Genomic DNA, 20,478 nt, shown 5'->3' on the forward strand with positions numbered 1-20,478 from the left:
CAGTGATTGGGAACAGTGATCTCTGTCATGTCCCTGCCAGCCCATCCCCCCTACAGTTAGAACACGCTGAGGGAACACATTTAACCCCTTGATCGCCCCCTAGTGTTAACCCCTTCCCTACCAGTGTCATTTTTACATTGATCACTGCATTTTTATAGCACTGAACAATGTAATAATGTCACTGGTCCCCAAAAAGTGTCATTTGGGATAAAAATTGTCCGTCGCAATGTCACAGTCACGCTAAAAATTGAAGATCACCGCCATTACAAAAGAAGAAAACAAAAAACTGCGCTAATGTGTAGGTAGTTTAAACTAAAAGTAGGCAGCAGCTGGCGTGCGATACACAGACAAAAAACTAATTCAAAACAAAGCCGCGCCACAGAACAATGACAAATGTATACTCAGGATCTGATATGAGTCAAATCCATAAAAAAAACAATCCATAAGAACAGTAATATTCTTCATTAGATGTGTTCATGCAAAATTGGGAATCCTGGAAGTTAAAACCACCAAAGTGACATGTATCAACACAATAAGTGATCCCTTCACCGAAGATATGAGGCCGCTTACCAGAGGGCAAGCTTCTATGCGCAGTCGGCTATAGCCCAGCCGTGGCCTTTGTGAACTCACAGGGTCATAAGGGGAGACAGGTCCCAGAAAGAAATCGCCAGGTACACTCTCAGGCTCATCCGATAACGGGAATAGAAAAAAGATTGCACCATAGGATAATTCCGTAATATAGTGTGGCATTTATTAAAACGTAAATGTACTTACAAACAAGAGATTAAAAACAGCATGTAAAAAAGTGTGCCGGCCGGCAGATACGAGGAGCCCTTCCTCCTTAGCGTGGTGACGTGCAGTGACGTCACACTATATACGGAATTATGCTATGGTACAATCTTTTTTCTATTCCCGTTATTGGATAAGCCAAAATGAAAATAAAAGTTTTGCCTGTAGTTCTATTTTAAGTAATGCACAGAGTTCAGGAACCAGGATTAAGTAAAGCATAGAGTTCAAGGGTCAGGAATAAGTAATGCAGAGAGTTCAAGAGTCAAGATAAAGTACTACAGAGAGTTCAAGAGTAAGGATTAAATTAAGCAGAGGGGTTAGGGCTCAGAATTAAGGGGTCAGGATTAAGTAACACAGAGAGTTTAGTGTATTGGTAAAGAAACACACAAAGTACAGAGGCCAGGATTAAGTAATGCACAGAGTTCAGGAGTTAGGATTACCGTATATACTCGAGTATAAGCCAAGTTTTTCAGCACATTTTTTGGTGCTGAAAATGCCCCCCTCGTCTTATACTTGAGTCACCTTTTTGGGCCTGATTTTCCGGATTTGGGGACCCGGTACCAGCTGGCCGTAGGTCCTCTGGACTCCAAACTTGGCACACATGTAGCCCAAGTTGTTCTCTACAAGTGTGCAAAATTTGCTGTCTGGGGAACCTATGGCCAGGGAGCACCGATTTGAAAAATTAGAAATTTCAAAATCGGGCACACCTTCTTTATACTCCAATGTTAAACGTAAGTCTAGTCATGGACACAGTGAGGCATGGGCACAGTGAGGCATGGACACAGTGAGGCACAGTGGGGAATGGGCACAGTGAGGGATGGGCACAGTGAGGTATTGGCACAGTGAGGCATGGGCACAGTGAGGCATGGGCACAGTGATGCATGGGCACAGTGAGGCATGGACACAGTGAGGCAAAGTGAGGCACAGTGAGGCATGCAGATGGACACCCTAGGCTTATACTTGAGTCAATACATTTTCCCATTTTTTTGTGGTAAAATTAGGTGCCTCAGCTTATATTAGGGTCGGCGTATACTTAAGTATATATGGTAAGTAATGTACAGATAGCAAAGTAATAACTGCCGCTGCAGTAATTATTTAAAAAACATTATACCAAGACCTCGGGCTTGGTGGTTGCACCTGGTTTACCCTATGCATGGCAGCTGATTTCTTCTCCCTCCCTTTTTGCAGTCATCCCTAGCATTGTCACCCGGGAGCCAGGCTTCTCCAAAAAAAATATTGCAGTGTGCAAGCTCAATTTCAGGTCCCCAAGTGTCAATCCAAAATTGTACTGCTGAAGAAATCTCCACATGATCTAGTGTCCCCAGGAAAAGTAACCCTACAACAGCATTCTCTATATTTTTCTTATTACAGTTTTACTTTAACCACTTAAGCCGCGGACCATTTTGCTGGTCAAAGACCAGGTCACTTTTTGCGATTCGGCACTGCTTTGTTTTAACTGACAATTGCGCGGTCGTGTGACGTGGCTCCCAAACAAAATTGACGTCCTTTTCCCCCCACAAATAGAGCTTTCTTTTGGTGGTATTTGATCACCTCTGTGGTTTTTATTTTTGGCGCTATAAACAAAAATTGAGCGACAATTTTGAAAAAAATACAATATTTTTTACTTTTTGCTATAATAAATATCCCCAAAAAAGATATAAAAAAAACATTTATTTTTCTTCAGTTTAGGCTGATATGTATTCTTCTACATATTTTTTTAGTAAAAAAATTGCAATAAGCGTTTATTGATTGGTTTGTGCTACAAAATAGGCGATAATTCATATGGCATTTTTATTAATATTTTTTTTTTACTAGCAATGGCGGAGATCAGCGATTTTTATTGTGACTGTGATACTATGGTGGACACATCGGACACTTTTGACACCATTTTGGGATCATTGTCATTTTTACAGCAATCAGTGCTATAAAAATGCACTGATTACTCTAAAAATGACACTGGTAGTAAAGGGGTTAACCTGTAGGGGGCGCTGAAGGGATTAAGTGTGACCTATTGAGTGATTCTTACTGTCAGGGGGCGTGTCACGTCACTGATCGCTGTTCCAGACGACAGGGAACACGATCAGTGACATTGTCACTAGGCAGAATGGGGAGATGTTGTATCTACACACAACATCTCCCCGTTCCTCAGATCTGTGACCCGATTGCGGGACACCAGCAGCGATTGGGTTTGCGGGTCCCGTGGAGGGCGGTCATGGAGCCCACAGCAGGGTCGGCAATTTAAAGGGAATGTACCTTTTTTGCTTGTCCGTGCCATTTTGTTGATGTAAAAGTGCGTGCACTGGTCGGCAAGTGGTTAAGATATACCAGAATGTTAAAAATCCAACATAGGAAAGCAATCATGCAATAACATTTTTTTTTCTCATCTGAAATAAAAGATTACTGCACTTAAAAATACGGTAATCACTGATATTTGTCTTATGGAATATGGCACTAATGCCGCATACACACAACCGTTTTTCATGGCAAGAAAAATGCAATTTTTTTAATTGGTCATTAAAAACGATCTTGTGTAGGCTCCAGAGCATTTTTCTCAACGAGAAAAATGTCCATTAAAAATTTAGAACCAGCTCTATTTTTTCTTGACGTTTTTCACGTTGTCGCTTTCCTCGTCATGAAAAACGGTCGTGTGTAGCCTTTAACGACGGGGAAAAAAAATGCACATGCTCAGAACCAAGTTATGAGAAGGAAAATTTGCATAATCAGCCCAAAGAGTGGCGCCATTCGAATGGAACTTCCCCTTTATAGTGCTGTCGTACGTGTTGTATGTCACCGCGCTTTGCTCAAGCATTTTTTTCATGATTGTGTGTATGCAAGGCAGGCTTGACAAGAATCACGTTGAGAAAAACATCATTTTTTTCCATGACATTAAAAACAGTCGTGTGTATGCGGCATAAGGCGGCGCAGAAACTGAAGTGCCAATGATATTACCCATAGAAGCCAATCAAACTGAGGTTTATGTGAATCAAACTGCTGAAAGATTAATACTGGATTCATGTAATGGGTTACTGTTCTTTGTCAAATTAAAGGAGTTGTAAAGGCAGAAGTTTTTTTTGTTTATCTTAATGCATTCTATGCATTAGGATAAAAAAAACTTTTGTGTCTATCAGCCGCCCCAGTACTACCTAATTACTTACCTGAGCCCCTTCTCTCTCCAGTGATGTAGATGTCTAAGCTGTCTGGGACATTCCTCCTGATTGGCTGAGACACAACAGCGGCACTATCGGCTGTCAATCAAAGTCAGTCAGCCAATCAGGGAAGAGAGGGGGCGGCCCGGGTCAGGGCTCTGTGTCTGAATGGACACACAGAGCTGTGACTCGGCTCTAGTTCCCCCATAGAAAGCTACTGACTGTAGGGGCACTCGATAGGAGGGAGCGGCCAGGAGCAGCAAAGAGGGACACGAGAAGAGGCGCCTTTACAATATCTTTAAATATTATGTTTGAGGCAAAAATATTATCTACCATTATTTAAAAAATAGCATTATTTATCTAACTTATTTGACAACTCTTTGATATAAACAAAATTCTATACAACCATGTTGTTAATATTAGTTTTAGTTAAAATAAATCTATCACTATTATATATAAAACAATCACTTTTTCTACAGGGCTTGATCTCTGTATAGCCAATTATAGATGGTAGCATAAATCATTAGTGCTGCACAATGCCACCAACACACCTCAAATGATGACTGTTTCCCAGAGCAATTGAGCTAGGTTCATGATGGTTCAGATGGCATACTGTATACTTAAATGATTTGGTCCTAAACACTTAAATCCAATCTGCTTTAGATTAGGGTGACAGTTTGTCTTACTCTTGTATTATTTGGTCCTGTGTGTACTCATGCAAAGTGGACAAACTGTTTTATTCAGCTTCCATCTTTCCATCTTGTATGGCAATAATGTCTGATCTTGTTAGTGTGATTCTAAAGCTGGCCAGTCAAATAGAATGGGGGCCAAAACAAGACTTTTGGCTTAGGGTGTCAGGAAATACTGTACATTCAATTCTGCTTCTCATCATTTTGCAGTAGATCCACAGTGAATTATTTTACTGTGGGGTATAGAACTGAAGAATGTGTACGAGTCAAATGTAAAGCCCAAAGAACCAGAAGTGTTTATTATGCAAATTTGCTCCCCAGTAAAGTTTAAACTGTAAAAATGTTACTTAAAACCAAAATTAAACATGAGTTCACTCCTTTCGTGCATCTCATGCATACTAATAAATGTGCATATGCAAACATTGTTACATTTATTTCTGCCCATAGAGTTATTTTATGAGTATCAGTAATCAATTAATCTAGCTTTATATGGAACTACTCTTGCTGGAACATTATACGGAAAGCATTAGATAAAAAATAAAGTAAAAAAGTAAAATCAAGTGTAGTATCTATCTGTTCTTATCAGTGTTCAGTAGGGGTGCCTCACCATCATTCTGGCTTTTTGGTAGGAATGGCTAGCTGTATAGTATCTCTTCTGGTATAATGTGGGACCTAAGGGACCTTCCCGATGGTTAAGGAAACCGTAGAGTGCACCACATAATGTGTGGGTTGGTAATAGTGGTGTGGGGTGTTCTGAGAGGCCCAGTGCCTCCTGGTTTTAATGGTGCTACCTGGTCTCATCATGGGCTGGGAAGGCAGACAACCTGTGGTGTCAGTGCCGCCTGGGATGCTGGGGTGCTCTTAGTATGACTATGGGCCTGAAAACCTACTGTGAGAAGAAGCACATGGACATGGCACTTCCCATTTTGGCTGAGACCGGGGCAATTTTTGTTACCAGGCCACCATGTCGAACCATTACACATATTATATCACTTATTTATTTCACATTTTCTTAACTTGTGTGCCACCTGCACTTATGTTTGTGTTTTTCCTTTTCACCCAGATAGAGGGTGTGGGTCCTCAGCCCTACCTATTAGTTTAGGGGGAAGATGTGTGGAAAATTAGGTTCCTTCCCCCCCTGAACTGGGGGTCTCTATTCGGCAGAGCCCCTCACCTGGTACTCTGCGTTTGGCTGCAGCTGACCATGAGGAGAGGGGTCCACCAGGCCTTTTGGCTAGTGGCTATGCCACTGACCTTATTTGTAGAATGATATCACCACTATCCCCATTCTTCCCACATGTATATAACCAATGATAGCTTGAAGAGCAGTCATTCAGATAGTGGTACCCAGAGGCATAACTAGAACCTTCAGGGCCCTGGTGAAAGAAACTATGAAGTACCCCCTGATCCCCAGCTGGAGCCCTTCCCCCCGGGACCCAAGCTTTTTCCACTGACTTATCCCGGACCCCTTCCCTCTGGTCCCGGGGCTCTTCCCACTGATCAAATGGCTCTTTACTCCCATCACTGGGGCCTTTATTATGGTCATGCAGTGGGACTCTTTCATATGTTCTGCAGTGGGCTCCCTTCCTGCCACCTTGGAGCCCCTTGGCTTGTTCTTTTATCCTTTTATTATTTTACTATTTTACTATTAATTGCCATTTTAGAGGAGGAGAATCAAGCTTTCAGCAGCTTCAGGAGGAAAATTGACATAACCAGTTCCTCTTTATCGTAATAGAGTGCTTGTTGCGCTAAATAAAAAAAAAATGATATATAAACTACAGCAGCTGACACAATATTGTTGGATACAATGGAAAATAATGAAAGTTGTGGTGTAGCGCTAAAATAATAATAAAAAAATAATAATATAAAATAAAAATAAAAAGTTCATATGTAACATTCCAATAAATGACAATTGAAATGAGGATCCAATCCAAAGTTTGTATGTATCACTCCAATAGATGACAATCTAAAAATATGGATCCAATCCAAAAGAAATCCAGAAGAGAGGAGGAATCAAGTGCAAGGATAATAGCCGAGCCTCCACCAACACCCAAACACACTGACCCTTACCGTCAGTACATATATGCACATGTAGGATATTCCAACCCAAGGAACAGATGGAATTCTTGGTTCACAGGATAATAGATCATTCAAAGAAAAAACATCCACCACTCCTCCTTCTAGGGACTTGTAATTTCAAAGTGAGCTTGGAGATCAGCAAGGCATATAACCCAATAGGCTCCAATAGCATGAACACATGTGTAGGAAATGAAAACAGAAACACAGCTCATTGCGCAGACATCCCATTAAACAATTTTTTTTTTAAATGGTGTAAGGATGCACTAACATGTAAAATATAAAAAGCAGGCATGTAGTTATGAAAGCGACCTGCGCTTCCTACCAGTAAGATGGCGCTCTTCCGTTCAGCCCTCCAATAGCAAAATAGCGTTAGCCTTTCTCCACTGGCCCGACGTTTCTCCACCAACGTGTGTCATCAGGGGCATATGCTCCTCTTTATGCCATCCTCGCCACCCCTCCTATCTATGTGTATTGGGGAGACACACTAGCCCCTCAAGCATAAGGCTGGGTTGCAATTGTGACTCCTGCGACCCATGTAGTTATGCCCCTGGTAGTACTGTTGGGGTTGGTCGTGTGAGTCAGTGGGTGGCGGGCATCATGATTGATGTTGGTTTTACAACAAGGCATTTTTTTTAAATGTTATTTTTTTGTTAAATCTTTGGGTGTCTTTATTTCTAGATGAAAATGTACTCCAGGCTCATTCACATATGAGGGCTCTGATATCTGGGGGTATCCCTTATTATTAAAGGAGGATTTCATATTCTGATATGCCCCCCCACCCACAGACACCTGGGCAGGGTTGTAGGAAGGAGACTCTTGTCCTCATCAACATAGGGACATAGATGCTATTAATGCATGTGGCATGGTATTGTTGCTTTGATTGATAGACTGGTATGGATTTTTAGAGGGACCTCTCACACTTTTTTTTGTTGGTTTTTGTTGCTGTAGCATTTTTTGTAGCACAGAGATGCACCCCTTCACAGTCAGGATTAGGGCACTCCCAGGCATAATTTTTAAAGGAATTTGGCATTTTTAATGTTTTACTTTAAGCGAGTGAGTGATTAACTTATATAGCGATACAAATGCGAACTAAATCGCCTCAAGGCGCTTGCATCCAGTGTCATCCTGATCCTTCAGAAGAGGTGGGTCTTACGTTTTTTTTCGAAAGGCCCAATGGTTTTCTTCCATGCGGATGTTAGTGGGTAGAGAGTTCCATAGCCGTGGTCCTTGGACTGCAACTCTTTGTTCTCCTTTAGATTTGTAGCGGGTCTTAGGGATGTGGAGGAGGTTTTGGTTAGTTGACTGGAGGGTGCAACTAGGGTTGTAGTGTTTTATTTTCTCGCACAGGTATTGAGGAGCATTTCCTTGTGTGCATTTGTGAGTGAGACAGAGGGTCTTGAATGTAACCTGATCCTTTACGGCTAGCCAATGTAGGGACCTCAGGGACGGGTGATTGATTCCCAAGGTTTTTTTCCCGTTACCAGTCTGGCTGCTGTGTTCTGGACGACTTTCTGTTCTGAAGCATACAAAGTGGGCATTTTAAATTTGATAGATTTGGCTCCCATTGATTTCAATGGGGTTTGAAGTTCACTGAACCCAATGCAATGCTCATCCCTTTTTCCCATTATTCTGTCTCAGTGACAATAGATACTAAAACACTAGAGACACCAGGACAGTAGATGCTTAAACAATAATATATTGAAAAAGCAAAGGGTCTTACCCCTTATTACCCTATCCAGAAATGCCTTTGCATAAATACATTGCATAAATTACAGAATAAAATCATGACTAACTATAACTTATAATGTACGTTCTTACTGTACAAAGAATGGGCATAATTTTTGTGTATTGAACCTATAGACAACTATATGTATAATTTTTGATAAAGTGTCTGTAAAGCTAAAACTTTTATTTTTATTTTTTCGAAGAAAAAAGTGATGAAGTTCATCCATTTGCATCAGTTTTTACGTATTTTTTTTTTTACATTCACCAGCTAGAGTCTTTATCCACTTGAGTCCTGGAGCAATTTTTTATGCATAAATGAACTGGTTGTCTGTTTACATTCATTTTTATTCCATTCCCTTTTTTTTAAGGGAAGCAGATGTAAACAGATGTAAATGGATGACCATCCATTTACTTCTGCTTTTCCATAGAGATGCATTTACGTCTATTTTTCCTCTATCAATGGATGAATGACAAATGGACGACACAGCCTTACTCAATCTATTAAAGAAAAATAAAAAAATTGTTTGGATTTACATACACTTTAAGTAAAACAATGATGGTAAAGTAAGCCCATGCTGAAAGAAAAAGTACACTGCCGTTTCTTACCTTCTTCTGAAAATGTTACTTGTTTGGCTGCCATGATGAACTAGTGACAGCTAAAAAGATTATTGGTGTCAGTGATTACTTGTCTGAGAGTCAGAAATTGCTAATTGCTCAATATACCCCTAGGAAACCTCTAGAGGAACCTTGATTGAGAAAGACTTAACTAGGAGAATTTTAATAGGGATGAATACAATACCTCACCTTACCTTTGTCTCTCCCGGCATGCGCTCTGGTCATCTCCTCTTCACTTTAACAATAAAGAGATATTCCTAACTACTGTTTTAACCAGTAAACATTGGTGACAGATATTCTCTAACATAAGGTTAGACCTAAATCAACTTTTCACCAGGACAAAGAGAAGCAGTAGATCAATACCTTGTAAAGTCCAATGTGATTTACAAAGTTAACACAATTCCAACATAACCATTTTATTTTATTTTTACAGACATGCTAAAATGTGAATTTTTGATATGTAAATGTATTTGAAAACCCCCAAACAATATATATTATCTAAAAGTAGAGGATCTATAGAATAAAATGATGGCACCTGTAATATTTATGCCATATGATCATTTCACAACTGTTTATCATACACCTCACTACCAAACACGCATAAGAGCCAGCATTTAAATATGTTCACAGATGCTATACCAGTTATGATCTTGTTTAAATCCTGTTACTGCTGTGCTGTAGAACTTAAGGCGGAAGTAGTAATACGGTTAAACATGTCAGCTTTCAAAGCTGTTTATCCCATATGAACCAAAAAAATTCATAATTCTTTGGCCTTCTAAGCTGGCAGCAACTTTGTTATTAATTATGACTTAGAAATAATACATTTTTTTGTGAGAGGATAAATAAGACTTTATTATTATATTGCCCTTTGCTGCTTATTTTATTTTCTGTAAAAATAAGGTAAAAAACATATTTTTTTTCTAGTATGACACATAATTTTAAAACAACTGGTGTTACTGTAGATAAGTACAAATTGTATTCATTTGACATGTTTATCAAGACATACAAATTTGGGTTTTGGTACAAACCATGGAGTATGAACTTACATAAGAATAAGGTTACCTATAAATTAATTAAAATCTTTGAAAAACAAATTATAATTTCAAAACAAATAAATAATGGGCTTACTAGGGTTATATAGGAGACATTTTATTTTAGTAGGTTTGCTGCATCTAACTACATACAGGAAAATGTTGCTGGGCAACACAGGGTTGGACACTGACAGCAGCCCTTTTACTGTGACATACCAACATGTTTTCATACCAACCATAGAGTATAATGGGCTATTTTCAAAGATTTGGGGGATGGCAAATAATAATAAATGTGCAGAATATGCACAGTATGTCACAGTAGAGGAGCTAGCAGTATGCTGTAAACATTCCCAGTCTGTGACTGTGCAGTCTCCAGTACCAAAACCTCCCTACCAACGTATCTAATGTCAAATGTCATCATGAGATCTCTCTATGCTTGCATCTGATGTTATTATAAGATCTCCCTACATATGCATCTGAGTTTATCAAAAGATCTCCCTCTGTATGCATCCTATGTATGCATTTGAGGTATGCCCCAGTGTGAACTGGCTATAAGGTCTCCCTAAGTATGTATCTGAAGTCATCATAAGATCCCCCTTACTATACATCTGATGTTATTATAAGATCTCCATGCTTATGCCTCTGATGTCTATTTAAGGAGAAGGAGACTGTTTTGTTGCTTTTATGATTGTACCTTTAAGTCAGTGGTCATCAACCCTGTCCTCAGGGCCCACTAACAAGATAACTGAATTACATCACAGTTAATATAATTTGCTGCTCAGTGATTACAGTATTCTAGTCTGCATCTCCTCAAGGTAATACATCAAATCTGGCCTGTTAGTGGGCCCTGAGGACAGGGTTGATGACCACTGCATTAAGTGACACAGTATCAATGTTTAGTATATTTAGCCACCAGATTTAACCTTAGGAATATTATATTTCACTGTATTTCTATTTTCAGCCTTATCAATGAATCATTAAGAGATCAACTTCTAGTTACTATCCAGAAGACCTTCACTTATACACGAACCCAGGCCCAGCATCTTTTTATGATCCTTATGGAGTGTATGAAAAAAAAGGAGCTGGTAAGCAAATTAAATTAGGGCTTGATTTCTAAATCATGGATGCTGCCACTAAATATGTAGTTGTGTTTATTATAAATGACATGTACGGTAATTCTAAGTAAAAAAGATTATCATACTTTGACACATTGAATAAGCATGTATGTGTCTGTATACAACAATAAAATTATCTGGTTTTTATGTACAGCATATGGCAACAACTGATTTTACTAAATGTAGTGGTGGATCCACTGTAAATGTACTTGCTGTAAGTTGTAACTATGAAGTTAGCTGAATACTGTATTGTATAATCTAAGTATTAGGTTCTTTTACTGAACAGATTCAACTAATGGTCTCTTTTTATAGGTAGATGTAGAAGGGACATTTTATAATGACTGTTCACAAGAGGGCATAGATTGTTGTTGCTCATTTTTTCTGCAAATGTGTATTACACGACAGTCTCTGGCTTCATTGCTTAATAAGTCATTGACCTCAGAAAGCAAAATGATACTACTCAATGCTTCATCAGGTACTACTCTATCAATTTGCCATTGATAGGGAAGATTTTAAATGAGACTTGTCTTGGTTGAAACCAGTGGCGGTGCATCCATAAGGGCGCACGGGCACCTCTCCCTCTCTCCAGCCACCCCCTCTCTCCAGCCGCCCCCTCTATGACAATGGATAGATTTATGCATAGCACAAATCTATCCATGGCCGCCACTGCCACCCCCTAAATTATAGCGGCGAGGGGTGTTTTTGAAGCACCTGATTATAGCCATGGGCTCTAATAGGCTTCAAAATAGGTGAAGCACCATGCTTTGTGCTCGCAGTTCACCCAGGTGTGTTATAAAAGCGAATTAATATTCGCTTTCTTAACACTGAACTGCCTCTCCACCAACCAGGTGTTGGGGTCTTTTACCATCACTTGATTGGCTGAAACAACAGGTGCCGCTATTGGACATCTATCAGGAGGAGAAGATGGGAGGAGAGGACAGCAGGAGATGCATTAAGGAGCCTGCTCATTGCTGTCACCTGCTGCACCACCGAGACAGTGGCGGCATTCGATGGCACAGTGGCAGCATTTGATGGAAACACTTGCAGCATTTGATGGCACAGTGGCAGCATTTGATGGCACAGTGGCAGCATTTGATGGGCACAGAGGCAGTGTTTGATGGCACAGTGGCTGCGTTTGATGGCACAGTGGCAGCGTTTGATGGGCACAGTGGCTGCGTTTGATGGCACAGTGGCAGCGTTTGATGGCACAGTGGCTGCATTTGATGGCACAGTAGCTGCGTTTGATGGGCACAGTGGCTGCATTTGATAGCACAGTGGCAGCGTTTGATGGGCACAGTGGCTGCGTTTGATGTATTTGTTCCCCCCCCCAAAAAAAAATTGACCACCAGCCACCACTGTTTGAAACATGGATGCTGTCACTGCAACATCACATTTTCACATATTCTAAAAATGTTAGAAGTCTGGTATACCTAAAAACATTTTTTTAATCAGTGACCTGGAACAAGTATACAGTTGAGGACTTTTGTTTCTTCTGACTTTCCTGATATACATACTTGTTCCAGGTATTTAACTCATGTATGGTATGGTAGTCAAAGAGTAAGCAACAGTCAGGTAACTGGTGTTTATGAAAGAGCACAGCAACGGTAGATTCATACTTTTCTCAAGAGAAACGTGAGGGTTACTATTACTAAATGTTCCTTTTTTTTAATGATACGTTCCTGGCGGCCATCCGGATTTTTAATGTCAATACTTTGAGCCACTGACAAGTTTTGGGGCCAACTTAGTTTACATACTTATTTTGGGTCAGTGGGTCAAATTATTGGAGCAAGCTGGGTAGCATAACAGCTATCAACTTTCAATTTCAGAGGGAGATACGCATAGGCACCCCCTTTTTTTCTTTCAAGAAACATATTTATCTTAAACCTTAATTCAGTAGCTTGAATAGCTTATAGATTCAATAACTTAAAATAAGTTTGTCTCAATTTATTTTTTGTAAACCCTTAAGGATATACTTTATGTGGGAACCTGTTTTTTTTTTTTTGGAAAGTCATTCTACTTTACTTAATTTACATTTATTTCAGACTGACTACAAACTGCACATCAATCACAGCTTCTATTCAGTCATTACAAATGAGCTGAAATCACTGTCAGCACTTGTCTGCACATACTGTATGCTATTGATTGTGCAGGACGTTTCAAAATCACTAATCTATCTTTATTTAGACTTACAGTCCTCTACAAACATTGCTGTCCTGATGAAAAATCACCGGGGATTTTAAAGCTATGGCCTTTACTTTTTCCAATAAAACAAATATGTTTTAGTCAATGCTTTGTGCTTCACTGAAAATAGGGAGGATTTGTAAAAAACAATATGTCTAGCAAGGTCTCAGAGCTTTATTGATTAATAACATAGCCTCAGAATCCAATAACTGGATTCATTCTTGTGTCAGGCCATGGTGTTTTAACAACATACTGTCAATGTGAAATAAACTAGAAGGTGTTAATATGCCATACCTAGAGGGCTGTTGTTTTAAGTGGGCAAGGAAGGGCATTTGCTTCAATTCCACCAGCACAGGGACTGGGTCTGTCCCCCTTTTAAAAATAAATCTCATCACCATCTCCTTTGGCTATAGTATACAGATCTGTATAAAAAAAATGCACTATTTAGTTGCCAAAATTATAAAAATTACACTAGCGATAGCAGAAATAGAGTACCCAACACTGAAAAGTTGCTAAATTTTGATAGTACATGGCGCTAACTAACTTTCAAAGTTACAGATTTCAAGTTTGTTATCTTGATCCTTGATCATAGCCAAATATTCAGCGAGTGACCCACTAGTGCAACTATTATCAGACTAATGCCGCGTACACATGATCGGAAATTCCGATAAGAAAAGTCCGATGTGAGCTTTTGGTCGAAAATTCCGACCATGTGTGGGAATTTCTGCCAACAAAAGATTGAGATCAGGTTCTTTATTTTTCCGATGGAAAATCCGCTCGTCTGTATGCAATTCCAATGCGCCAAAAAAATATGCATGCTCAGAATCAAGCAGAAGAGCCAAACTGCCTATTGACCTTCATTGATCTCGAATCATCGTATGTCACCGCATTCTTGACGGTCAGAATTTTTGACAAGATTTGAATTTCCGATCGTGTATACGCGGCATAACAGGCCAGGAGCCTGCACCTTTAAAATAAGAAAGCATAAGCATCTACCATATTTTTCTTTTTATACCTGTCCTTTAAAGTTATGTTTTGTTAAGGACCCCAAGTGGCTTTGTGTTGCTAGCAATTCACCTCAGGGAACAATCCTTGAAACTTTGTGGGTTGGAAAAAATTAGGCACCAGTCAATTAAGGAAGTTTTACAGAGTTTACTAAAATGAACTTAGGGAGAAGGGGATTAGGATACTGGATACCCAAAAAGCCCAAATATACACAGACTGGCATGCTTTACTATTCAACATGCAGAGCAGCTTCAGTGCTGCATACTTACTGCTTGGATAAGCCACTTGCACTGTCTATAGCGTCTAACTAACTCTTCTAGACACTCTACAGGAGGCAAAGTTTCACTTCTGGTGCTCCAGTCCACACAACATTCTTCCTGTTCTTTCCTTGATGCTACATGTGCTTTCCAAGGTTACTTTCCCCAGCATGTACCTCTGGCAATAAACTTCTTAGTGGTTTGCCAGGGAAACATACATATTTATAACTTAGGTTTTTGTATCCTTTTACACTATTGCCAGGGACACTCTTAAACAGCAGGCAAAAGCAAACAATAACTCTGACCTCAGGGAAAACCTAAGCAGAACTATCAACTAGAGCTTAAGCTGACTACATCCCGGCAGTACTAAATGTAGGCCGAGAAAATGCCTGCTTAAAGGCAGGGACCCTACATTTATTAATTTAAATAATTGTCAAACTACCTATGTACTTTATGTACAGTACATGGGACTTTGGAATTGTTGCTTTATGCTTATGTATTAGTTTAATTTATACATTTTAAAATATGCAACTGTGGCCTGGATCTATAGATTTTTGCAAAGCCTTGTTTGCCTGACTGGTTGTTTCAGTTTATAGAGGATTGATAATATTTGTTAAAAATAAACTATATTTGGATAATGCAATTCAATATAATGAATAGTGTTACTATTTTTTATCATGCAAACATATTCTGCAACACATACTTTTAATATAAAAACTGAAACATTTACATAGTCCATATCACAAAAAAAGCTTTCAGTCTAATGTATTCATCACAGTCATGCAAACATTGAGTGGAAACAAGTTAGGGCCACTTGTGCGTGGCTGTTTTCCTATGTGCAGTGCAAAGGATTTCAGTTGGGTCTTCTTGAGATTCTTTGCATGGTACTCAGCAGAAGGGACTTGGACAACTTCTCGTAAGTGTCCATTCACTCTGTATGGATGGGACTGTGCTGGGCAACCTAGACAAGGCAATTTGCCATCTGTTCTATTAGTTCAGTTCACACCACCACACTGTGGTAGTGTGTGCTGAAAATTTGTAGGACAAGTTGTACCTTTTTTTCAGAACAGCCTTCTTAGTTGCATGAAAATCAATGTAATGCAATTTTGTAATATTACAGTAGAGTTTAAAAAAAGAAAAACAGTGCATATTGCCCCTTTACAAAGCACACCCGTGGCTGCAGTGGCAGCTGCTGTGAATGGACCCTAAAACTGTCTACACCTGCCATAAACTGCTTTCAGGAGTGTCAGATGTCCATGCCCCCTGTCACATGCTGTAGTGCCTTCCTCAGATCACTTTGTCCCAAAAGGACCTAATATTCATATAGGGGTCTACAGATGGAATTATGGTGTGCAGCAGTAGACACAGACACCTGCTGGAGTTGCGTATTTCTGACATGGTCTCTTCAATAGACAGTTACTGGATGGGAATAAAATAGCATTGTTTTAAGTTTATGATTAAAAAAAATTAAACAAGATATAACATGGTTCACTTTAAACATCTAGCCTTGCAGAGAGCAGTTTATGAAAACTGCACTTAAATATGATATTTAAAACAACAATAGGTTCACATCACTTCACTTTAGTAAATAACCTTCAGAATGTCCTTAACATGGATTGCAGGTTACCTAACCAAGAGCATCAGGTGCAATTTTCTTTAGAATTATCATTCTCAGCACAAGATATAAAGAGTGTCAAGGCAAAGATAAAGATTAACTATGTGGGATGATGTGAATATTGGTAATGAGATGCAGATCCAAAATGCTGGGAGGGAAAGAAGTGAAGTAGAAAAGTACAGTAGTTAATTATTTAAGGTTTGATATAATGTGATCAAAAGAGGGAAGGACTTTGGAACATACTGATCCAGGAATAAATTGGCACATATTTTCAATATTACATATTGGTCAGTTCATTGAAATGTTTGTTTATTAGGAAACAAACGTAAATGTAACAAATTATACTTAGCATTCTCCAGAGAATTCATAAGCAAAGAAACTGAATATTGCAAAAGTGTAGCTTTTGTTTGCAATGAAACAAAATTGACAAAATGGGGCAAGATTGACAAAATAATTACATTCCACTTTACCACAATTCACCCAACTTTGCCACAAAATGTCAACTTCAATATATAAAAGATTGCTTAAGATAGCTGCAGTGTTAACATGCATTGTAAAACAAAAGATAAAAAGTGGTCAAAACATAAAAATAGGCGAATTGAAGCAAAAACTAAGAAACCTTAGTTCCTTGGAATGGAAGTGATTGCATTCAATTTGGTATAATGGAAATCCTTTGCAAAAGCATTTTTTAACAGTTGCCTTTGTAATTTGGTGAAACATACAGTATGTACATATGAATATTTTGTCATTTTATATTCAACATTGTTCAACTATAACAAAATGAGGAGAGAAAGAAGAAGGCACAACTGTGTATTAGATGTTTTTTAATAAAAATAATATTGATGAAAACTCAAAATAGAGGATCCATTGGTAATTAAAATTCACCTGTGATCAATTACATATTTTATAGAACAATTTTTAGGTGACTAAGGTGACCTAAGATGACCAAATATTTGGAACATCACAATATAATAATGTCTATTTTATTGTTTTTCATCTTTCAAACTCCAGATTACAGTGTTCAGGATGGGATCAGAAGGTCATCAAGATATTGATTTAGCAATCCTCACAGCCTTGCTTAAAGGTAATTATGTGGATCATATATAATAATCATTCCATTCAATTAGAAGACTAAAGTCTCAGACATTTATATCCATTGCAGTCAATGTCCCCATGCATTATTAGTATTATCATGTGCTATAATAATGTTTTAATTATTTAAGAATGTGTTCATTAACAAAGAAAACATATAATGCCCTTGGTACATGCTTACAAATATTAGCTAATCTAAGTTCATTTTTTACTGTGTGTTACAAAAACATTAACTACAACATAAATGCAAGAACATTAACCTTCTGAGCGGTATTCCCGAGTGTGGCTCGGGGCGAGATTTTTAGGCTACGATCGGTAACCCCGAGCCACACTCGGGTTTTCTTCGCTAGATGCAGGAAGAGGTTTGGTACCTTTTCCCTGCGATCCAGCGATGTCAGCGATGTCTTTCCCCAGTGCACGGCGGCCGGATGTCCGCCCGATGCACTGTGTTCCCCTGATTCCCTTCCCTGCGAGCGTCGCGACGCAGGGGGGCGGAAGGGGGGGGAACGGCGCGAAATTCAAAAAATATAAGTAGCAACATAGTAAAACACACTGACACAATTGGATAAAAATTAAAAATAAATTACAGTGACCTTTGATTGTCCCCCAGTGCTTTCTCCAGTGCCCTGTCTGCAGATTGACTGTACCTGTACTGTACCTGTGTCTGCAAACTGCACAGCGATCATGGCAAAGCGCACCTGTACATCAAAATCGCTATGCGACCTGCTGCAAAACAGCAACAGCGATACGGAATCACTTGCGGAGGAGCTGAGTGACAGCGACGCATGGCAAAGTTCGTCATCAGACGCAGAAAGTGATATAAGCGACGATCCTGTGCCCAGCGATGTGCGGACTTGGTGCACAATTGATTGCGGTGATGACCACGTAGCGCCCCCAAGATTTCCATTTACAGGAGCACCTGGGATAAAAGTGGACGTCGATGACAATCCCCTGGAATACCTCCAACTTTTTCTGACCGCTGAAGTGATCGACAAAATAGTTATTGAGACAAATCGATACCAAGAACAACAAGCTGCGACTCCTCAGCGATTTTCAAGGCGCAGAAAATGGGAGCCTGTAACCAGCGAGGACATTTGGAAGTTTTTGGGCCTCATTATTTTACAGGGAGTGGTGGGGAAACCCCTGCAAAAATGGTACTGGTCCACGAACAAATTATTGGCCACACCTTTTTTTGGATCCGTGATGTCGGAGTACAGATTTTCATTGATCATGAAATATTTGCACTTTGCAAATAATGAGGACTTTGATGAGCATTCTCATCCAGCTCCAAAGCTGAAATAAATTTGGGAGGTTTACCAGCTTATTTTGCAGAACTTCCAGCGGACCTATATTCCTGAGCGCGACGTTACCATCGATGAAAGTCTCATGGCCTACAAAGGTCGGCTCAGCTGGATACAGTTCATTGCATCAAAGCGCGCTCGCTTTGGTATAAAATCTTTTATGCTGTGTGAATCCAGCTCTGGATATATTTGGAACTCAGTCGTATACACTGGGAAAGGGACCAAGTTCTGCGAGCGATTCAGCGATTTTGGGATGGCAACCACTTCAGTTCTGTCATTGATGGAGCCCTTGCTCAACCAGGGCTATTGTGTCACCACAGACAATTTTTATACCTCCCCAGAACTGTACGAGTTCCTTATCCAAAATAAGACCGACGCTTATGGAACCGTGAGGCCTAACCGGCGTAACATGCCGTCAGCATTTCCCAGCAAAAAGCTTAGGAAAGGAGAAGTAGCTGCATGGCAAAAAGGGAAAATGTTGGCACTGAAGTGGTGGGACAAAAAAGACGTTTGCCTTATGAGCACAGTCCATAACACCTCGACCGTCATGGTGCATACCAAAGGTGGCAAGGATATTATGAAGCCACAAGTTGTGTTGGACTACAACCACACGATGGGAGGTGTGGACAGGGCCGACCAGGCCATGACTTTTTACCCAGCGATGAGGAAGCAGCAGAAAAAGTACTATAAAAAATTTTTCCGACATCTTGTCGAACAATGTCTCTGGAATTCCTTCATCCTGATGAAAAAAAAAAGTGACAGGCCTATAGCCCATGCAGACTTTGTGTGGAAGGTGGCAGAACAAATCTTTCTGAAGCACCAAACGCCAATGGCGGTAAACCGATCTGGACGTCGGGCTTCTGGTGTAGTGAACCCTGAAAGACTGACTGGTCGTCATTTTTTGGACCTCATTCCACCTACTGAAAAAAAAACAGCACCCACAAGGATGTGTGTGGTTTGCTGCTCCAAACGCGACGAAAACGGAAGAAAAATCCGTAAAGAAACGTGTTTCTATTGTGCCGACTGCGACGTTGGACTTTGCGCTGTACCCTGCTTTAAAATGTTTCATACCCGAGACGTTTACTGAATAATGATTTTGCACCCTTGTTTCAAACAAGGGTGCAAAATCAAGCCTGCCACAAAAAATCAGAGTATCTGAATATATTATTTGTTAAGATTTATTGAATAAAAAGTATTGTTATTATTAAATTATTACTTGTTATTATTTATTATATTATAATTTATGATTTTGTGTTTCAAACTTCATCATAGTCTACTAGAGACTCTGGTTTGGACAGATTTAGGTGAGTTATTCCTAAGAATTACAGGCCTGCAATCTAAAACGCCAAATTTCCATGCAAAATAATGGTACCGCTTTCAGCACCTTTTTTCAGAAAGAATCATACCGCCAGGGAGGTTAAGCAAGCCACAAACATATAAATGTTTAATTTTTTTAGACCTGTATGGGAACATGGAGGCAAAAGGGATTGCATGCAGTAGTCCTGGATTCAGAAGGATGACTTAAAAAGTTAATAGGAGTTTTCAGCTAAACAGTTTATAATTTGTTTGTTTAACCACTTCAATACCGCATGCCTTCATATGACGTCCACAAAGGGGATATCTTATCCTGGGTGGACATCATATGATGTCCTGTACTTTGTGCGGGGATATCTGAATGATGCCTGCACCTAGAGGCATCATTCAGATATCATTTTGTTCCGGCAGCGATCCTGCACACCATAAGAACGATCATAGTGGCGGTTCCGCCGCTTGATCGTTCTTATATGCAGCGGGAGATGACATACCCCCCTCCCGTCGCCATCCGGTGCTTTTCCGGG

The 20,478-nt window shown here is 39.7% G+C and overlaps 1 protein-coding gene across 2 annotated transcripts in view; it reads left to right on the forward strand.

Annotated features, from left to right (window-relative positions):
* TRPM3 (transient receptor potential cation channel subfamily M member 3) overlaps nt 1-20,478 on the forward strand; it is a 247,270-nt gene that overhangs the window by 95,785 nt on the left and 131,007 nt on the right. For both annotated transcript variants that reach the window (XM_040356686.1, XM_040356694.1), the window contains exons 8-9: nt 11,036-11,159; nt 17,259-17,331. In XM_040356686.1, the coding sequence (XP_040212620.1) occupies nt 11,036-11,159; nt 17,259-17,331 (197 nt within the window). The remainder of the gene's footprint in view (nt 1-11,035; nt 11,160-17,258; nt 17,332-20,478) is intronic.

This window comes from Rana temporaria, chromosome 1 (genome assembly GCF_905171775.1).
Source record: "Rana temporaria chromosome 1, aRanTem1.1, whole genome shotgun sequence".
Lineage (NCBI taxonomy): Eukaryota > Metazoa > Chordata > Amphibia > Anura > Ranidae > Rana > Rana temporaria.